This window comes from Balaenoptera musculus, chromosome 10 (genome assembly GCF_009873245.2).
Source record: "Balaenoptera musculus isolate JJ_BM4_2016_0621 chromosome 10, mBalMus1.pri.v3, whole genome shotgun sequence".
NCBI lineage: Eukaryota > Metazoa > Chordata > Mammalia > Artiodactyla > Balaenopteridae > Balaenoptera > Balaenoptera musculus.
The window spans coordinates 101,396,974-101,412,998 of record NC_045794.1 but is presented as its reverse complement, the minus strand read 5'-3'; the positions used below and the strand labels follow the sequence as shown (position 1 = coordinate 101,412,998).

Genomic DNA, 16,025 nt, shown 5'->3' with positions numbered 1-16,025 from the left:
TGCAGGCAACACGGGTTCGAGCCCTGGTCTGGGAAGATCCCACATGCCGCGGAGCAACTAGGCCCGTGAGCCACAATTACTGAGCCAGCGCGTCTGGAGCCTGTGCTCCGCAACAAGAGAGGCCGCGATAGTGAGAGGCCCGTGCGCCGCGATGAAGAGTGGCCCCCGCTTGCTGCAACTAGAGAAAGCCCTCGCACAGAAACGAAGACCCAACACAGCCATAAATAAATAAATTAATTAATTAAAAATCTTTAAAAAAAAAAAAAATAACTAAACAGGACTTCCCTGGTGGCACAGTGGTTAAGAATCCGCCTGCCAATGCAGGGGACACGGGTTCGGGCCCTGGTCTGGGAAGATCCCACATGCCGCAGAGCGACTAAGTCCGTGAGCCACAACTACTGAGCCTGTGCCCTAGAGCCGGTGAGCCACCAACTACTGAGCCCACGTGCCGCAACTACTGAAGCCCGCATGTCCCAACTACTGAAGCTCACGTGCCTAGAGCCAGTGCTCCACAAGAGAAGCCACCGCAATGAGAAGCCCGCGCACCACAACAAAGAGTAGCCCCTGCTCGCCACAACTAGAGAAAGCCCGCGTGCAGCAACAAAGACCCAAAGCAGCCAAAAATAAATAAACTTTTTTTAAAAAAATAAATAACTAAACAGACAAGAGGCTCCTGCATGACCAGTGAAGGCTGCACACCATGACCCAAGGACTATGGCTTCTCCAATTCGATGCACCTGAGGTCCAAAAATATGAAAAAAAAGAAGATTCAGCCCGTACGTCTCCCCTTAAAAGTCTGCTCCAAGCCCACATATGCTGCTCTGGAAACTCGGCCACGTAGGGCGGCGCCAGCCCCACACCTGCCTCCCCGCCCAGGGATGTTCCTCTAAGGGACACTGCTGGCATCCAGCAACCTGCCCTCCGCAGGCGGCGGCCAAGCAGCTAAGAAGCCCCAAGAACATGTGCTAAATGGACAAGAGCCACAAATCCCTCTCCTGCGCCATCTGAAGCCTCGCGTGAAGAGCGCACACAACCGGGCGCACCTGCGGTGAAGCTTCTGGCTGAACCTGAGGTTGAGGGGAGAAGGAGCCGGCAGGTGGAAGTCCAGTCACGGCTCCTCCGCCTCAAGTCAGAGTTCACGGGGACGTTTTCAACATTTGTTCCAAAACATTGACCTTCCGCTCTTGGTGAAGAGAGAGGGTCTGCAAATCAGTCAACAAGGTTTCCAGGTTTCTTCGGCACAAACAGTATCTTCAAGCATTTGAGAACAGTGAAGATAAAATCAATTCCTTTATGTTTTTTGTTCCAATGATTTCTTTTTTAAAAACCTACATGGAGAGAGTTCTAATTTAGGTTATGTTGGTGCACAAAAAAATTCCCAGAGTAGGGTTTATATCTTCTAATTATACAGAATTTAGGACAAAATATTCATGCAAGTGATTCTGAAATACTTTATAAATAGGTCAAAATAGGCTCTCTTTATTGACAAGAGTTTTAAACTCAGCCCAGCAGGGCCAGCCTCTATATGCAGAACCAGCGACAGGCAGGAGGCCAGCAGCACCCTCCGTGGTGCCGGCCACATCCTGGGAGAGCGGGTCGGGCCGGCTGAGAACCTGCCTGACACTAGTTTGTAGAAGCCAGTGGACGGGCTGGTCCCCGTAAACATAAGTGGGGGAATGCAAAGACTCTCCGGATGGAAACCTGCTTTGAACTCGAGTCTCCTGCTGGTGTAGGACGACGCAGCTCCTCCCTGGTCTGATCCGATCCAATCCAAGCGAAGGGTGAAAACGTTCAGGAGAGAAGCCGAGCCCAGCCCGTCCCCAGCTGTGAGTGACCGTCCCCAGCTGTGAGTGACCGCCCCCAGCTGTGAGTGACCGCCCCCAGCTGTGAGTGACCGTCCCCAGCTGTGAGTGGCCGCCCCAGCTGTGAGTGGCCGCCCCAGCTGTGAGTGACCGTCCCCAGCTGTGAGTGACCGCCCCCAGCTGTGAGTGACCGTCCCCAGCTGTGAGTGACCGCCCCCAGCTGTGAGTGACCGTCCCAGCTGTGAGTGACCGCCCCCAGCTGTGAGTGACCGTCCCCAGCTGTGAGTGACCGTCCCCAGCTGTGAGTGACCGCCCCAGCTGTGAGTGACCGTCCCCAGCTGTGAGTGACCGTCCCAGCTGTGAGTGACCGCCCCAGCTGTGAGTGACCGTCCCCAGCTGTGAGTGACCGTCCCAGCTGTGAGTGACCGTCCCCAGCTGTGAGTGACCGTCCCCAGCTGTGAGTGACCGCCCCAGCTGTGAGTGACCGTCCCCAGCTGTGAGTGACCGTCCCAGCTGTGAGTGACCGTCCCCAGCTGTGAGTGACCGTCCCCAGCTGTGAGTGACCGTCCCCAGCTGTGAGTGACCGAGTCAGTGTGAGGCTGGGGCTCAGCATCCTCACTACGGCTCAGTGCAAACAACTCACTTCACTAATTTTAATCACACAATTAAGTGGTCAATTATCAAAGATACACACTTGCGAAACTTAAAAGGAGACGGATGGTCAACTCAAGTCGGCGGGGTGGGGGGGGTGGGAGGAGTGGCGCTGGGCCTCGGGGGACAGCCATCAGCAGGCTCCCCTCAAACACGCCCCGGTGCCTTAGGCCAAGCGCTGGGCACACGGGCATGAGTGAGCCGGTCCTGTCGGCCCTCACGGAGCCCACAGTTACACTGCCCGGTCGATGCCAACAGACCCTCCCCATCCCTCCATGGCCATGGCTAACTGCAGGTTGCAGGGGCGGGCAGGGGGAGGGAACTCGGGACTCGTGGGGGACCTAACCAGGGACGTCAGCCTGGGCCCTGCTTAGCTTTGCTAAACGTGGAGCCAAACCACCGTCCCTTTGCTGATGCAGCAGCAGTTAAGTCCTGAATCGGAGAACGCAAGAGGAAGAGGGGTTTCATGGCCACATTGGCCCTGGATGAGGGAGGACATGCCAGGGAAGCAGTCACCTGCCCGGGCCCGTCAGCTGCAGGCACCCGGCTCCCATTCCCGGCCCCTGCCTTCTCCAGCCGCTTTTCTAAACTGGAAGCCTTGCGGGACTTCCCCGGTGGTCCAGTGGTTAGGACTCTGCGCTTTCACTGCAGGGGGCGCGGGTTCGATCCCTGGTCGGGGAACTAAGATCCCATGTGCCACGTGTAGTGCAGCCAAAAAGTAAAAAAATATAAATAAATAAATAAACCGGAAGCCTCGCCATCATCCTCAGCTGTCCTCGCACAGAGGCTGCGGATCTCTCCCACCCCTATGCCCCGAGTCCAGGCCTCTCCCCCACAGCTGGCCCGCGCTTGTTTCTCCCTCCCCTCCCCCACCAAGCTGCCTCAGCCAGGCCAGTCCTAAGCAACAGCAGATGCCCACCGACCGGCATCCGCAGCGGAAACCCCAGGCCCGGGTCACATACACAGTGACAACGATGTCCCAGCCCCCCAGGGTCACCTCCCCTGGGGGTTAAGGAGTCCCCCACCCCCCCCTCCCCCCAGCGCCTTCTCAGCTCTCCGGAGGTGTCCTGCAGCTCCTGGAGAGACACCCATGGCAGACAGAAAGGCACGGGACAGGCCTCCCAGGACAGGGCGGGGGATGGTCCCTGTGCCCCGAGAGCTGCGTGGGCCAGACTCCCCACTCAGTCCCGCCTGCCTTGGGAAGGAACCAAGGGCCCGAGGCCTGTGCAGGCCACCAAGGGTGGTGGAGACACCTCAAGGCCCTGCTGAAGGCCAGTGGCTCAGCTACCCAGGCCACAGTACGTGGGTGACGGTGGCCTTTAGAATCACCCAGCCTCACTGGCCCAGGCCTGCCCTCAAGGAGCTCAGGGTCTAGTGCGGGAGACCCATCCCCACACGTTACATGCCAGGCGGCGGGGCTGGGTAAGGGGCTCAGGGAGGTCTGGCGTGTGCAACCGTAGAACCCGGGTGTTGAGGGAACAGCCTCCCTGAGGGGTGCAGGAGGTGGTGAGGCCCTCAGGCACACACATGGAGGGGGTGGGCCACCCAGAGCCCTGAGCAGTGGGCCTGGCGCAAAGGGTTAAGGGTCCACGTGCGGCCCACAGGTGCGTATCAGGGAGGACAGCTTTGACCTCTGAAAACACTTCAATAAACCCGAGGAGAGGGCAGGCGGGCCATGGACAAGGGCGTGGGCCCTGCGGGCAGCGAGCTGCCAGCCACTTACTTACTGGGTCCCCCCGCCCGACTCCCACTTACTCATCTGCAAAGTGGGGACCAGGTGGCCCTTTCCGGGGTGGCAGCCACCCACGTACATCCCCTGGCACCCAGAAGTGTCCAGATACCAGCAACCGGGCTCATCCTCTCCCCGGGGCATCCTCAGACAGCCCTCCCTTGTCCCCCAACCAGCCCAGTCCTGCCACACTGTCCCTGTGGGCCACGTGAGGCAGGGTCCCCGACATCCAGGGTTTACCTCCCTTCCCCATCCCGGGAGCATCTCAAGATGGCCAATTCTCCAAACGCAGAGGCGGCCACATCAGGTGGGAGGCCGTTCCAGAGCTTAGACAGTGGCTGGCGAGAGGCCAGGTCTCTCCTTTTCCTGCTTCCAGCCCGCCCGCACACAGCAGCACAAACCCCAGCCTGCAGAGAACCTGTCCGGCAAGCGGGACCTCAACCTCCCTTCCTGACGCTGCCAGCACGCCTTCCCTCACCTGTGGTCACGAGGATTCCCAGCCCTGCTCCCTCCCCCACTCCCTCCTTCCACCCTCCCCACCTGCCAGCAGATGAGGGTCGCGGGGGCACATGTCCTGGGGCCCGCCCACCCTGGGAGTCACAATCCTAGATGTCCAGCTTAGAATGTGATAGCCCATCGCCTTGCCCCCCAGACCGGCGCTGGCCCCCTTCCCCCAGGCCCTCCCAGGAGGGACACAGGCTGCCAGGGCGGGAGCAGCGGGGACACGGTGGCTCCTCCAGCCCTGCCTTCCCTCCTGTCTACGGGCCAGCAGCTCCGCCCGCCCCCCCACCCTCGTGCCCAGGGCCTTCTGCCTGCTGACTCACATTTCACTTCCTCTCCCCCAAATGTGCTCAACGGCAAAGAAGTCACACATCTGCAGCCTCCAGCGTCGGGCAGGCTGGGCGCTAAGGAGCAGGATGACCGCCAGTGAACCGCACTCCTTTAAACTCTACTTCCCGGTCCAGCATCCTTGGGCCCCAGTGGCCACCCCTCCCCTCCAGACCCACCCCCCACGCCGTCCTCCACTCTTAGGGGCTGACGTATCCACACATCCCCCGGCTTTCTTAAGCAGTGGCTGTGGAACAAAACACTGCTTTTCCTCCTGATCCAGGATGGGCTCAGCATGCTTGCGATGGGCTCGCCCAACAGGACAGGGCCGGGCAGGGCCTGGGGGCACGCCACCGCTGACCGCCCTCCGCAGGCAGCACCGGCCACAGGTCCTCAGGGAGGCCTCCTGTCCAGCCCACCTGTCTCGTTCCTGACCTTCCTCTCTGGATGGACTAGGGAAAGGGCTGCAGACGCCAGCCCCTGGACACCTAACCTGGACGCTGAAGCCAGCACAGGACCCCAAGGACATGCCCGGGGGGTCTGGGAGGAGCGCACAGCCAGGCCAGCAGGTGGCCTCCCGCAGGGCAGGTGAGCCTCACTCCCAGGCAGGCCCGCCCACCGAGCCCCAAGCCAGCCCCACCCCCCCGCCTCCTTAGGGCTCCCCTCACAGGACCAGGGGAGACGGGGTACCACCTCGGTGAGGCCCCAGCCCCACAGCAGGGAATCGAGGGCTTTCAGGATGCTGAGCCGAAAGCCTGAGCTGGGGGCAGGACAGACAGCCATGCGTCCCATGGCTCCCCCAGCGTGGCCCGGAGCCCAGACCTGCCCCGGCAGAGGTGTGGCCACCGCCAGCTGGGCCTCCAGGAGTCTTGGACAGGAGATGACCTTTGATAAACTGAGCCCACGCCAGCCCCAGCTGGTCCCAGGGAGGGCGGCATGGCGACCCACACGCGTAGACAGTACCGTGTGAGCAGCACCTCCCCACGAGTGTAGACGGCACAGTGTACACGGCACCTCCTCACACGCACAGAGGCGGTGCAGTCAGCGCGGCAGCTCCCGCCGCTGCTCCGTCACCTGTGGGCCACTCAAAGCGACAGCCATCGTGGGTGCCACCCTCAGAAACCCGGAACCTGGCCCACGACACATGGCACACAGGAACCCAGGCGCCGGACCAGCTGCTGAGGCCCAGCCGGTGTCCCGTCCACTGACCCCTCCCCCCCTCATTTTATCTCAAAAGGGCAGGAGCACAAGGGACAACCTCGGTTCCAGGCGTCTTCCGAGCCCGCCCAGGTGGCCGCCCCTTTCCTCTGAAGCACAAACCCAGCAAAGCCCCGCCCGCGGCTGCTCTCAGGTCTCCTCGGCCCTGGGTCCAGGGTGCCCGCCCCCTGCCCACCAACTCGGCCCTAAAACGGTGGGCACCTTGCCTCTCACCGTCCCACCTGCTCAGAAGCCTCCAGCTGAAGCCCTCGCCGCCCCCAGACCCCACACACGTGCGGACGGAAACGGGAGCCGGCATAGGTCCCCGAGTGAACCAGAGCAGAACTCGCCCAGTTCTCTCCTTTCCAGAAAGGAACCCGGCCTCAGTGCTCCACCCCTGCTCCACAGAACCGTGGTCAGAGGCTGCCCCTCCCCGCTGCAGCGCGAGTTCCCAGGTTGGGGGAACTCACAGGCCAGGATCTGAGTCAAAGATGCACCTGAGCTCCAAACGGTCCCGCCGGCAGCCTTCCTCCTCGTGCCGCCGAGGCCGGGCCTCCAGGGTGTGTTCAAAGCCAGCCCCGCTTTCAGATTTCAAAGGGATGCCACGTCTGTGCCCATCCCCACAGGCCTGGGGTGACCAGGCACAGCGAGGAGCCCCCCAGTTCTCTTTTTCTCTCCTTGCAGGTCACAGACCTTCTCAGGGAGGCGGTGGCCCCCCCCAGCCTCTGCAGGGGCCGGGCAGAGAACACCTATCAGCGCCCGTTCCAACAGCACAGCAAGAACCCAGGGGAGTAAGAAGGAGCCACACATGCACACAGCACTCTGGCCCGTGAAGCCACTTCCCAGGGGGCGGGGATAACAGTCTGATCCTGCTCTGCAGCTACACTGGAACTGAACGATCACGTAAACGATGGCAAATGGGGGGAGCCCAGTTTCCCACGGCTGGAATGGAAACTGGTCAACGAGAGGAGCAGGATCCACACGGTAATGACTACGGATTATACCACTAGGACGAACTCACATCTCACTTAATACACTACTTAATGTATCAACACAGATGGTTACACACAGAAGTACTTACAGACGTGTGCATATCCACAGTGTGCATTTCTGCTCTGCCAGCAGAGAGGGCCCAGAGCAATGAGACCCCAGTAGCTACGAGCACACCCAGCGCCCAGATCTTGGTTTCTAAAACCATACTCCGGTAAAAGCAACCAGGCTCCTGGGAGAACTGGCTGATTCTAGGGCTTGGGAGCACCCATAGTGCCAGGAAGTGAGGATGTGTCCACATCGCCCCACATGATGGGAGCACGTCAACTGAACTCAGGAACCACCTGAACGAGCTCCCAGCGGCCAAGGCTGGAACAATCTGACCAACAAAATAAGTAAAGTGGGACTGCACTGTTAACTCAAAGTATAAAATAAGGAGACATGAATCCACACTGACGTAAAACATGACTGAATAAATTGATAAATGGGGGAGAAGAGACAAGTCTCCCATTCAGAAGATTCCAAATCATTTATAGGCACTCCACCCTCAAACCCCTTACGTGCGGGCTGCACATCCTGACTTCCTTCCAAGGAGGACAGCATGGACAGACGGAAAAGAGTAAGTTTACATCAGCCAGACGACCTAGGCCAACATCACAGCGATCAGTGCCCTGATGGGATGGGGTGAGGGCTCTTCACCTCTGTGATCTTCCTCCCAAAATCCACGACCCCAGTCTAACCCGGAGAAAAACATCCAAATTCCAGCAGGGTGTTTCCAACTGTCCAAATTCCAGTGGAGAGGGATCTACAATGTCCCTAATATTCCTCAAGACTATCAAGTCATCAAAAATAAGAAAAGTCTGAGAAACTGTCCCAGCCCAGAGGAGCCGAAGGAGACTAAATGTAGTATGGTGTCCTGGGGTAGAAAAAGGACATGAGGTGAAAACTAAGAAAATCTGAATAAACTACAGACTTCAGTTAATAACTGTCGATATTGGCCCATTAATTAATTATAACAACGTTCCACACTAAAGTAAAATGGTAATAATAAGAGAAACCGTGGGGAGGGACAGATATATGGGAATTGTGTTTTCTTTGTAATGTTTCTCTGTAAGTCTAAAACTGTCCTAAAAAGTACAGTCTATTATTAGGGAAAAAAAAAAAGGAAAACAAAACCAAAAACCCAGCCTGCCACCCAGGGTGGGGCGTGGTGGGCAGGTAGGGCAGAGGTGGGGCGGGCAGGGCTCAGCTCACTCAGCAGCCCTGCCTGAACGTCCAGGATACCCAGAGCCAGACCCGGGCCTGCCCTTGAGGTGATCCAGAGGACACAGACAGTACAGTTTCAAAGTCAAGTGATCACACAGTAACAGAAGGATAATCAAGGAAGAGAAATAGTGGGGCAGCCAGTAAGAGAGCCCCACGGGACCTAATGCCTCACTAACACGCCATCCCCCCATCTGCAACCATTCACCCCCCGACACTGTCTCCAACGAGGCCAGCCAGGAATCAGATGAAAAGCGGGGCCCCTGCTCTCCAGGAGCTCAGAAGGCAGGCGGGTAAACAGAGGATCACACAGGATGACAGGCACAAGGGCCCTAACCCTGGGGGCATGGGAAGGCTAGGAGGGCTTCCTGGAGGAGGTGACTTGAGTGCAGCTCACATAAATGGTAAGTGTGCCAAAGGCCACTGAAAATGAGTCACATGAAATGGCTCATGGTGCCAGCACAGAGTTCTCAGACAGCCATAGCAACAGAAGGGGCCGCTATGAACTCTGACCCCGGGTGCCTGGTGATGCAAGGCGAGCTCACCAAGACTGGTGAGAAAGGTGGTCCAGGGTCACCTCGTGCTGGGGAAGAGGGGCCACACTTCAGAAGAGGCACCAAGCACAACTCTGTCACTACACGCTGCCACACGGTTGAAAATGCATCCCGCTAAGTGAGGGAAAGCAGAGCCAAATGTCCACAGAGCATACGATTCCTCTGATATGAAATGTCCAGGGCAGGCAAATCCATGGAGACAGAAAGCAGATTAGCGGTTGCCAGGGGCTAGAGGGAAAGAGAATGAGTGATTGCTAAAGGGGGTGATGAAAATGTTCTAAAATTAGATTGTGGTGATGGCTGCACAATTTTGCGGATATGCTAAAAGTCGGCGAATGGCACTTTCCATGGCTGGATTGCATGGTACGTGAACTGTACCTCGATAAAGACGTTTAAAAAACAAACGCACACCTCTCTCACTGCCCAGGCCTGCCCCCGCCTTTGGGGAGCCTGGCCCCTCCCCTCCCCCCCCCCAGCCCCCAGCTTAGCTCAGCTGCAGGTGGGCTCCCCCCAGCCAGGCCCCCAGGACCCAAAGCTGCTGGTCCCTGGAGGCCAGGCTGCAGAGTGGCCCCCGAGGGCAGAGCAGGGAGCGCCTCCATCATCCCTGCTCTGGGCTGCTCAGGACCAGGACAAGAGGGAGAGAGCCCCTGCCTCCACGGAGGACAACTACTGTGGGGGGCAGGGGGGCAAGTGAGGGGGGACTTCTATAAACGGGGTGCTGGGGGGGCCTCCCCAGCAAGGGGGATGGAGCCGAGATGTGCCTGACACCGAGGTCTGCCATCCCTGGTACAGGTGTGCCCCGTACCGCACTCCACGCTGGCGGGCTGGGGAGGGCCTCCTGTGCCACGTACCCCCTGCCCACAGGGAAGGGCGAGAGGCAGCAGCCCTCCGCACCGATGCCGGGCACCTGACCACGAGAGGGCTGAGCGGTTTCCCTGGGGGTCCCCGGGCCACTGCAGCCCTCCACGGCGCCAGCACACCTCGTTCTCCCAGCACAGCTGAGCTGGGTTTGGCGGCACAGGGGGGGCTCTGGAGAGGTCCGCCCATCACCCCCCCCCGCCCGATTCCCGAGGGACAGAGCAGTGGGGGCTTTCTGAGCGCCCTCACTTCACAGAGGGAGCGGTGCCCGGTGTCAGGTGTCTCTCTCCCCAGGTGTGGTCTGAGCTTCCAGGAGAGCCAGAGCCCTCACCCCGACAACAGCCAGGGCCACTCCACCCAACACCAGCCAGTGCTGGGGCGCACTGGCCCCCTTCACCACGACTCTCCTCCTGGGGGGGAAGCTGCAATGGTTGGGCCTCCCCACCCAGGGCCTTCCTGGGGGAGGCAGTGCAGACGCGGCCAGCTCGGAGGCCTCTGGCTTCTATATTCCACACCAAGACCCTTGTTTCCCGGTGACCAAACGGAGGCCCAGAGGGGTTAAGCGTCCTGCCCAAGAACACACAGCAACAGACAAAGAGTTTTCTCCACTTAATCCCCCTGCATACAGTACCCAGCTTAGGAACAGATACCCAGCTCTGCCACTCACCAGCCTGTGGCCTCTGGGAAGTTACTTAACCTCTCTGTGCCGACGGAGCTAATAATAGCACCGACCTCCAGCTGTTATGAAAATCAATCATCTAAAGTGCGTGGCATGCCATCAGGCCCAGGGTAAGAGACGCTCTTGCTATTAGCACACGTTTGATGGCAAAGAGACTTCTCATCATGACTGTAAATTTACTTCTGTTTCTTATACAAACCCCCAGAAATTCAACTGATTATCAGGGAGGCAGTGAGGTTAAGAGCACAGCCTTTGTTGCCAAACAACCCGAGTTCCGATCCCAGCTCTGCTACTTAACTAACTGGGGACTGAGGCCAGCCGCCTGCCTCTCTGGGCCTGTTTCTGCCTCTGCAGGACGCATGAAAGTGGAGGTTGTGAGGACCATGAGAGGCAATGCGTGAAAGACACTTAGCACCACGCCTGACACTATACTGAGTGACTTCTACTACTGTTAATTTTTTTTTCGTTTGGACAGGCCAGTACTTCCTGTCTGCCGGTGTAACCACAGGGGGCCTTAATCACATGGCTTAAACATAATCACAACCCTGGTTATAACTCAAATGCCAAATGATCTTAATAACCTTTAGATGGCGACCGTCATTAGTGGTGAATTACAGTCCAAAGTCTCTGCCCGACTCCTCCGTACAAGGCACATGCAGACCCCAAAGGCTCAAAGAACACAGTTTTCTCTAATTAGGGAAACCCTCACTTTCTTGCTCCATCTCAATCAGTAGGAGAAGTCAGACGACCTGCCTTTAAGTCCTCAAGTTAACCAACTGCCTTCCTCCGTCACCGGCCAGCTCCGCGCAGGTGGCCGGGCTGCCGCGCACGCAGGGCTGGCGGTGCCTCAACCTCCATCCACAAAACGCTCATCACCATCGAGGACCCAGGCCTCGTCCTCGTCCACCAGCCAGCAACTGAACTCTCAGCCCCTTTACAAAGGGTGTTTTCTAGATTCTGCCCAGGATAGAGACCCAACGAGAGCCCCCATTGCCATAGCACCCAAAAGCCAAGGAAAAATCAGACCTAAACCCCTTGCAGTGCCTAAGGGCCCCCCAGCCGGCTTTCAAGTCCCAAGCAAAGGCGTTCTGAGTGCCACCTGAGTGGTCACACTTGCACGTCCGGGCTGGTAAACAAACAGAAGCTGCTCCCCTGGCAAGAGCATCTGTATTCCTACTACTCACTCTCACGGCCCACGTCTCATTACCCCCAATTCATTTTTCACTTCTTTAAGGGGAGGGATGCTCTGCTACATACCCCAAGGCTGTCAGCAGCCTCCGTAGGGAGCAGGGGTACTCGGCTTTTGACAAAGATGGCCTCCCTTCCTGCTGGCGACAGGAACAGCAGCCTCCAAGCAGGCCACACAGCCACCACCAGTGTCTTCCGTCCCAGCTGGCACACGCCCTCCACTGACCGGAGCTCCTGAGACGCTCAGCAAGTCCCCAGCACGGCCACTAGGCAGGAGCCCCCCATCCTGACTCACACAGGGGGCCAAACGCCACAGGCCCACAAGAAGGGAAACCAGCCTAGGTCCCCGAGAGGGAGTGGCCCCCAGAAATGGGGACCTGGCTGGAGCCACGCCGCTCCACAATGGGAAGCCCACTCCCACACAAAGCTCAGATACGACCGGCTTCAGGAGGGAAACTCCCAAACCGCGAAGCACTGGGAGCTGGAAGGGGTCCCCTAGGGCCCATGAGATGCCAGGGTACCAGTGGTACAACCACTAACATGGGTCACACCATGGAAACATCAGGGGAGCCCTTCGCTTCTCCGATTACATTGATTCCACGGAGATGCAGACTGGGCCTGGCACTGGTATCTCTGTCACATCTGTAACATCGCTCAGATACTCTGTTACAAACAGAAAATGCGCTTCAGGCTCGCAATCTCCCCTGGCAACTGCACTCTCACTAGAATCTAATAACACTTTGTTTTCACTGGGCCTGAACCACTATTCTATTCTATTGTACAGCAAAAGTGGTGATTCAGGAAAAACGGGCCTGATTCTCCTCGTTTCTAGCCAGTGAAGGTGAGGCCCGGGGAGGGCAGGGGAAGCAGAGGTCACTTGGAGCTAGCGACCATCGGGTTCCTGACACCCACTCTGGCTGGACAGATACGAGGAGCGCCTCACAGCCTGGTGGCTTGGAGAGACCACCAGGTTCTCCCTGCATGAAGGGCCCCCGCCCACCCAACTCAGTGGAAGACACAGACTAAAGCGGCCAGGGCCAAGCAAACCACACTTTGAGACCTTCCTGTACAGTTTCCAGGAAATGCCTTTCCCGAGTGCAGGCAGGCAGACAGCAAAGGGACAGGTCCTGCCCGTCCCCAGGCCGCACCTCTGGGACAGCCACACCCCATGAGCCAAGGCAGCCCACAGGAAAGAAGGGCGGAGAGGGGGGTGGCGCCGTCTAGAGGCTCCAGGGAACCTTCCCTCCTGGTCCCCAGGACCAAGTTGGCATCCCCGCCAATAGGAGTCCAGCACTGTCCAGCCTGCAGGTTCAAGACCCCTGCCCGTGGTCACAATGCTGCAGAAGGATCAACATCACAGCCAAGACAGAGGGAAGGACAGGCAGGCCAGGTCCCTTACCTGGGCCAGGCGGGGAGTTTTCAGAGGGGTTTGCAACAGGAAGGAGGGGCAGGTTTAATGAGGTCCCTGATCCGAGGGGTCGCAGCTCACATTGTGGGATGTGGTTCCATCCCAGCAGGGGACAAGGGCAACAACTGGAACACACTCACACAGGCAGACCGTGTGTCCCCAAAAGGGCCTGGGACACGTGGGGCAGAGTCAGGGAATCAACAGCCGCCAGGGGGCGAAGGGCACCGCTGGCCTCTCCAGGGTGTTCTGCTCTCTGCCCTGGGTGTGTCCAGTCAGGGAGGGGGGGGGGGGGGGGGGTCTGTATCACATCATCTAATCCTCTTGTCACCCCCCCCCCCGTTTACTGGTGGGGAAACTGAGGCATGAGACGGCTCAAGGCCTTCCTGCCCAAGGTCACCGAGCAGATGTGTGACGGAGGCAAGACTCCAAATTCCTCTCTTAACTATTGCACAGCCCTGCCCGTGCCAGGCCCAGGCCTGAAACTACCCCTAAGGCTGCGCTGCGATGAGCGCTGGGGCTCAGACGCCTCCATTTTTGTGGGGGGGGAGATGCTCAGAACTCTGTCTTTTCTCCCCAGCCTGCACTAGGAAGGCAAGAAGGGAACCCCATCCTGCAGAAGGTGTCGCCCAAACTGAATCCTCCCCGCCTCCGGAAATGCAGGGCTGGCAACAGCGCCAGGGTGGACTCAGCTTCCAGGGGTACCCCCTCAGGTCCATGGCCCTGGCGGGGGCCGCTGCTCCTACTGCCAGAGCCTCCCTGCCCAGACAGGTGCAGCAGCCCGCCCGGCTCCGACTCTCCTCCCTCCGCCGGTGGTAGGCCAGGCCTGGACGGGGGTGCAGGGCCTGCTCTGGGCAGGCGGGGGCCCCGGGCTGGGAGCTGCTGCACTACACCTCTCCTCCATGCCTGCACGCGGGGCTGGGCCCCAGCAGAGCCCCACCAACTAAAAGTCCCAAACAAAGGGAAAGGGGACAGGGCGAACGGAGGGGTGCGGGTAAGAGGACGAGCGCCCACAACTTTTTGGCGGGGTCGTCTCTGGGGTCGCAGCGGCCGGGGTCTCCCTCCTCCTCTCCTGTGTCCCCAAGGAGTGAGTCGCGAAGACGACATTTGCCGCGCCCGCCCGTGCCCCAGCCTGGCCGCGGTGACCCCCGCCCTGCCCACCACCACCACCCCATCTCAGGCCCCGCGCCCACGGGACGTCCTCCTCTCCCTGGCCAGCCCGGCACAACGCGGGCCAGGAGACGCCGTGGCCGCGGCGCGCCCAGGCCAACGCGGGACCCGGGGGCGTGTATGCGGGGCGCGCCCGCGCGGGGCCCTGCTAGGAGAGCCGCTGGCTGCGGGCGCGGGGAGAGCGTGGCCGAGCGCGCCGGGTCGCGGCCCGGCCGGCCCCCGTGGGGAGCCTGTCCGTGTGTCCGGCGAGGTCCGTGTGGGCGTCCGCGCGCGCGCCGCTTACCCTGCGCGGAGATCGGGACCACCTCTCATCCACCCGCCGCCTCGGCGTCCCCTTCGCCAGCCGCCCAGCCGCGCTGCACCTGCCGCCCGCCCGGGAGCCGAGCGGCGCCGGGGAGCCCGGAGGAGGCGGCCCCGCGGGTCCCGGCCACGAGCGCGGAGGTGGCAGCGGCGGCAGCGGCGGCAGCGGCGGCAGCGGCGGCGGCGGCGGCGGCGGCGGCGGCGCCAGGTCGCGCGCTCGCGTCCCGCTGCGCGGAGTCTGCGCGCCCCCGGCCCGGCCTGCGCAGCCGCCGCCCCGCCCCGCGCGCGCTCCGCCCCGCCCAACGCCACGCCCACACGCCCCGCGCCGCCACGCCCAACGCCACGCCCCACGGCCTGAGCTGGCAAGCCCCGCGCCGCCCCGCCGAGCCTTAAAGGAGTCGCGCCCCTCCTTGTGCCGCCTCGGGGCAGCCGGCCCACCGGGGGAGGGGGGGGCCGGGGGGGGGCCCCCCCCCGCGGGGGCTCGCCTGCCCTGGCGGATTCGCACGCGAGAGCGAGCTGGGTCACGCGGCACCACCTTTGTTTGGGTGGCCCACGTGCGCCCCCGCCACCTACACCCACGCGCACGCGCGGCGTCTCCTCCGCGCGGCCGTCCGCTGGTTGCGCCTACGGCCGCGCGGTCCGGCGCGTCTATAGGACGGACGCCACGGGCCTAGCCACGCCCAGGCACGCATGCTGCCGTCACTTTATCCGCGGTCAGCTGGCCAGGCACCCCACGGGGGCCGCAGTTGGACCGCCTGAGGTTCAGAGCTGGGTCAAAGGCTGCTACCGGTGGCGACCACATCCCATAGGGAACCGCCTTTCCAGTGAAGCCACTCTTCGGCCCACCCAGGGGGAGGGTACCTGGATCCTGCAGGGGGAGGGCAGGTGGGGTTGCACACACTCCCTCTAGACTCGAATGTGTAGCGGGGGCTGACCCTCCGCCACGCCCAGGGGTGCTCCCTGTCCTCAGGATCTGGGCCTCTTTCTCTGAATCGCACCTTTGTCACTCAAGGGAGCCCATCCTGCACGCTTCTACACGACTGCATCTCCCCGGCCACCGCACTGCGGGGCGGGGCGTTAGTAGGAGGAGGCAGCTTTAAGCCCACCCGCCCCCCACCCCCCACCCCTGCCCGGGTCTGGACGCGCGCGCGCCCCCAGAAGAACCCTGCACATTCCTTGGCTCCAGGACCAGGGGCTGTCTAGCTCACCGGTAGAAGGGACCACCCTTCCAAAACCATAGGTCCTCATCCTGGGCTGCGGGCCCCACGATTAACTCCCCTCCCAGGTCTGACCAGGAGGATGGCTGCTGGAGCTTGGAGTGGGAGGACTGGGGAACCCAGAGAACATGGAAGGCCCCAAGGCTGTCTGTGCCCAGACTTATCAGCCACCCCTCCTCAGCTGGGTCCTCTGG

The 16,025-nt window shown here is 60.6% G+C and overlaps 1 protein-coding gene across 6 annotated transcripts in view; it reads right to left on the bottom strand.

Annotated features, from left to right (window-relative positions):
• Nucleotides 1-14,763, bottom strand: part of GRAMD4 (GRAM domain containing 4) — a 78,955-nt gene extending 64,192 nt beyond the window's left edge. For all 6 annotated transcript variants that reach the window (XM_036865946.1, XM_036865947.1, XM_036865948.1 and 3 more), the window contains exon 1: nt 14,598-14,763. Coding sequence is in view for 2 of the 6 variants with exons in the window: in XM_036865947.1 (XP_036721842.1) it covers nt 14,598-14,626 (29 nt within the window). In the remaining 4 variants the exon portion in view is untranslated. The remainder of the gene's footprint in view (nt 1-14,597) is intronic.
• Nucleotides 14,764-16,025: the final 1,262 nt, after the last annotated feature.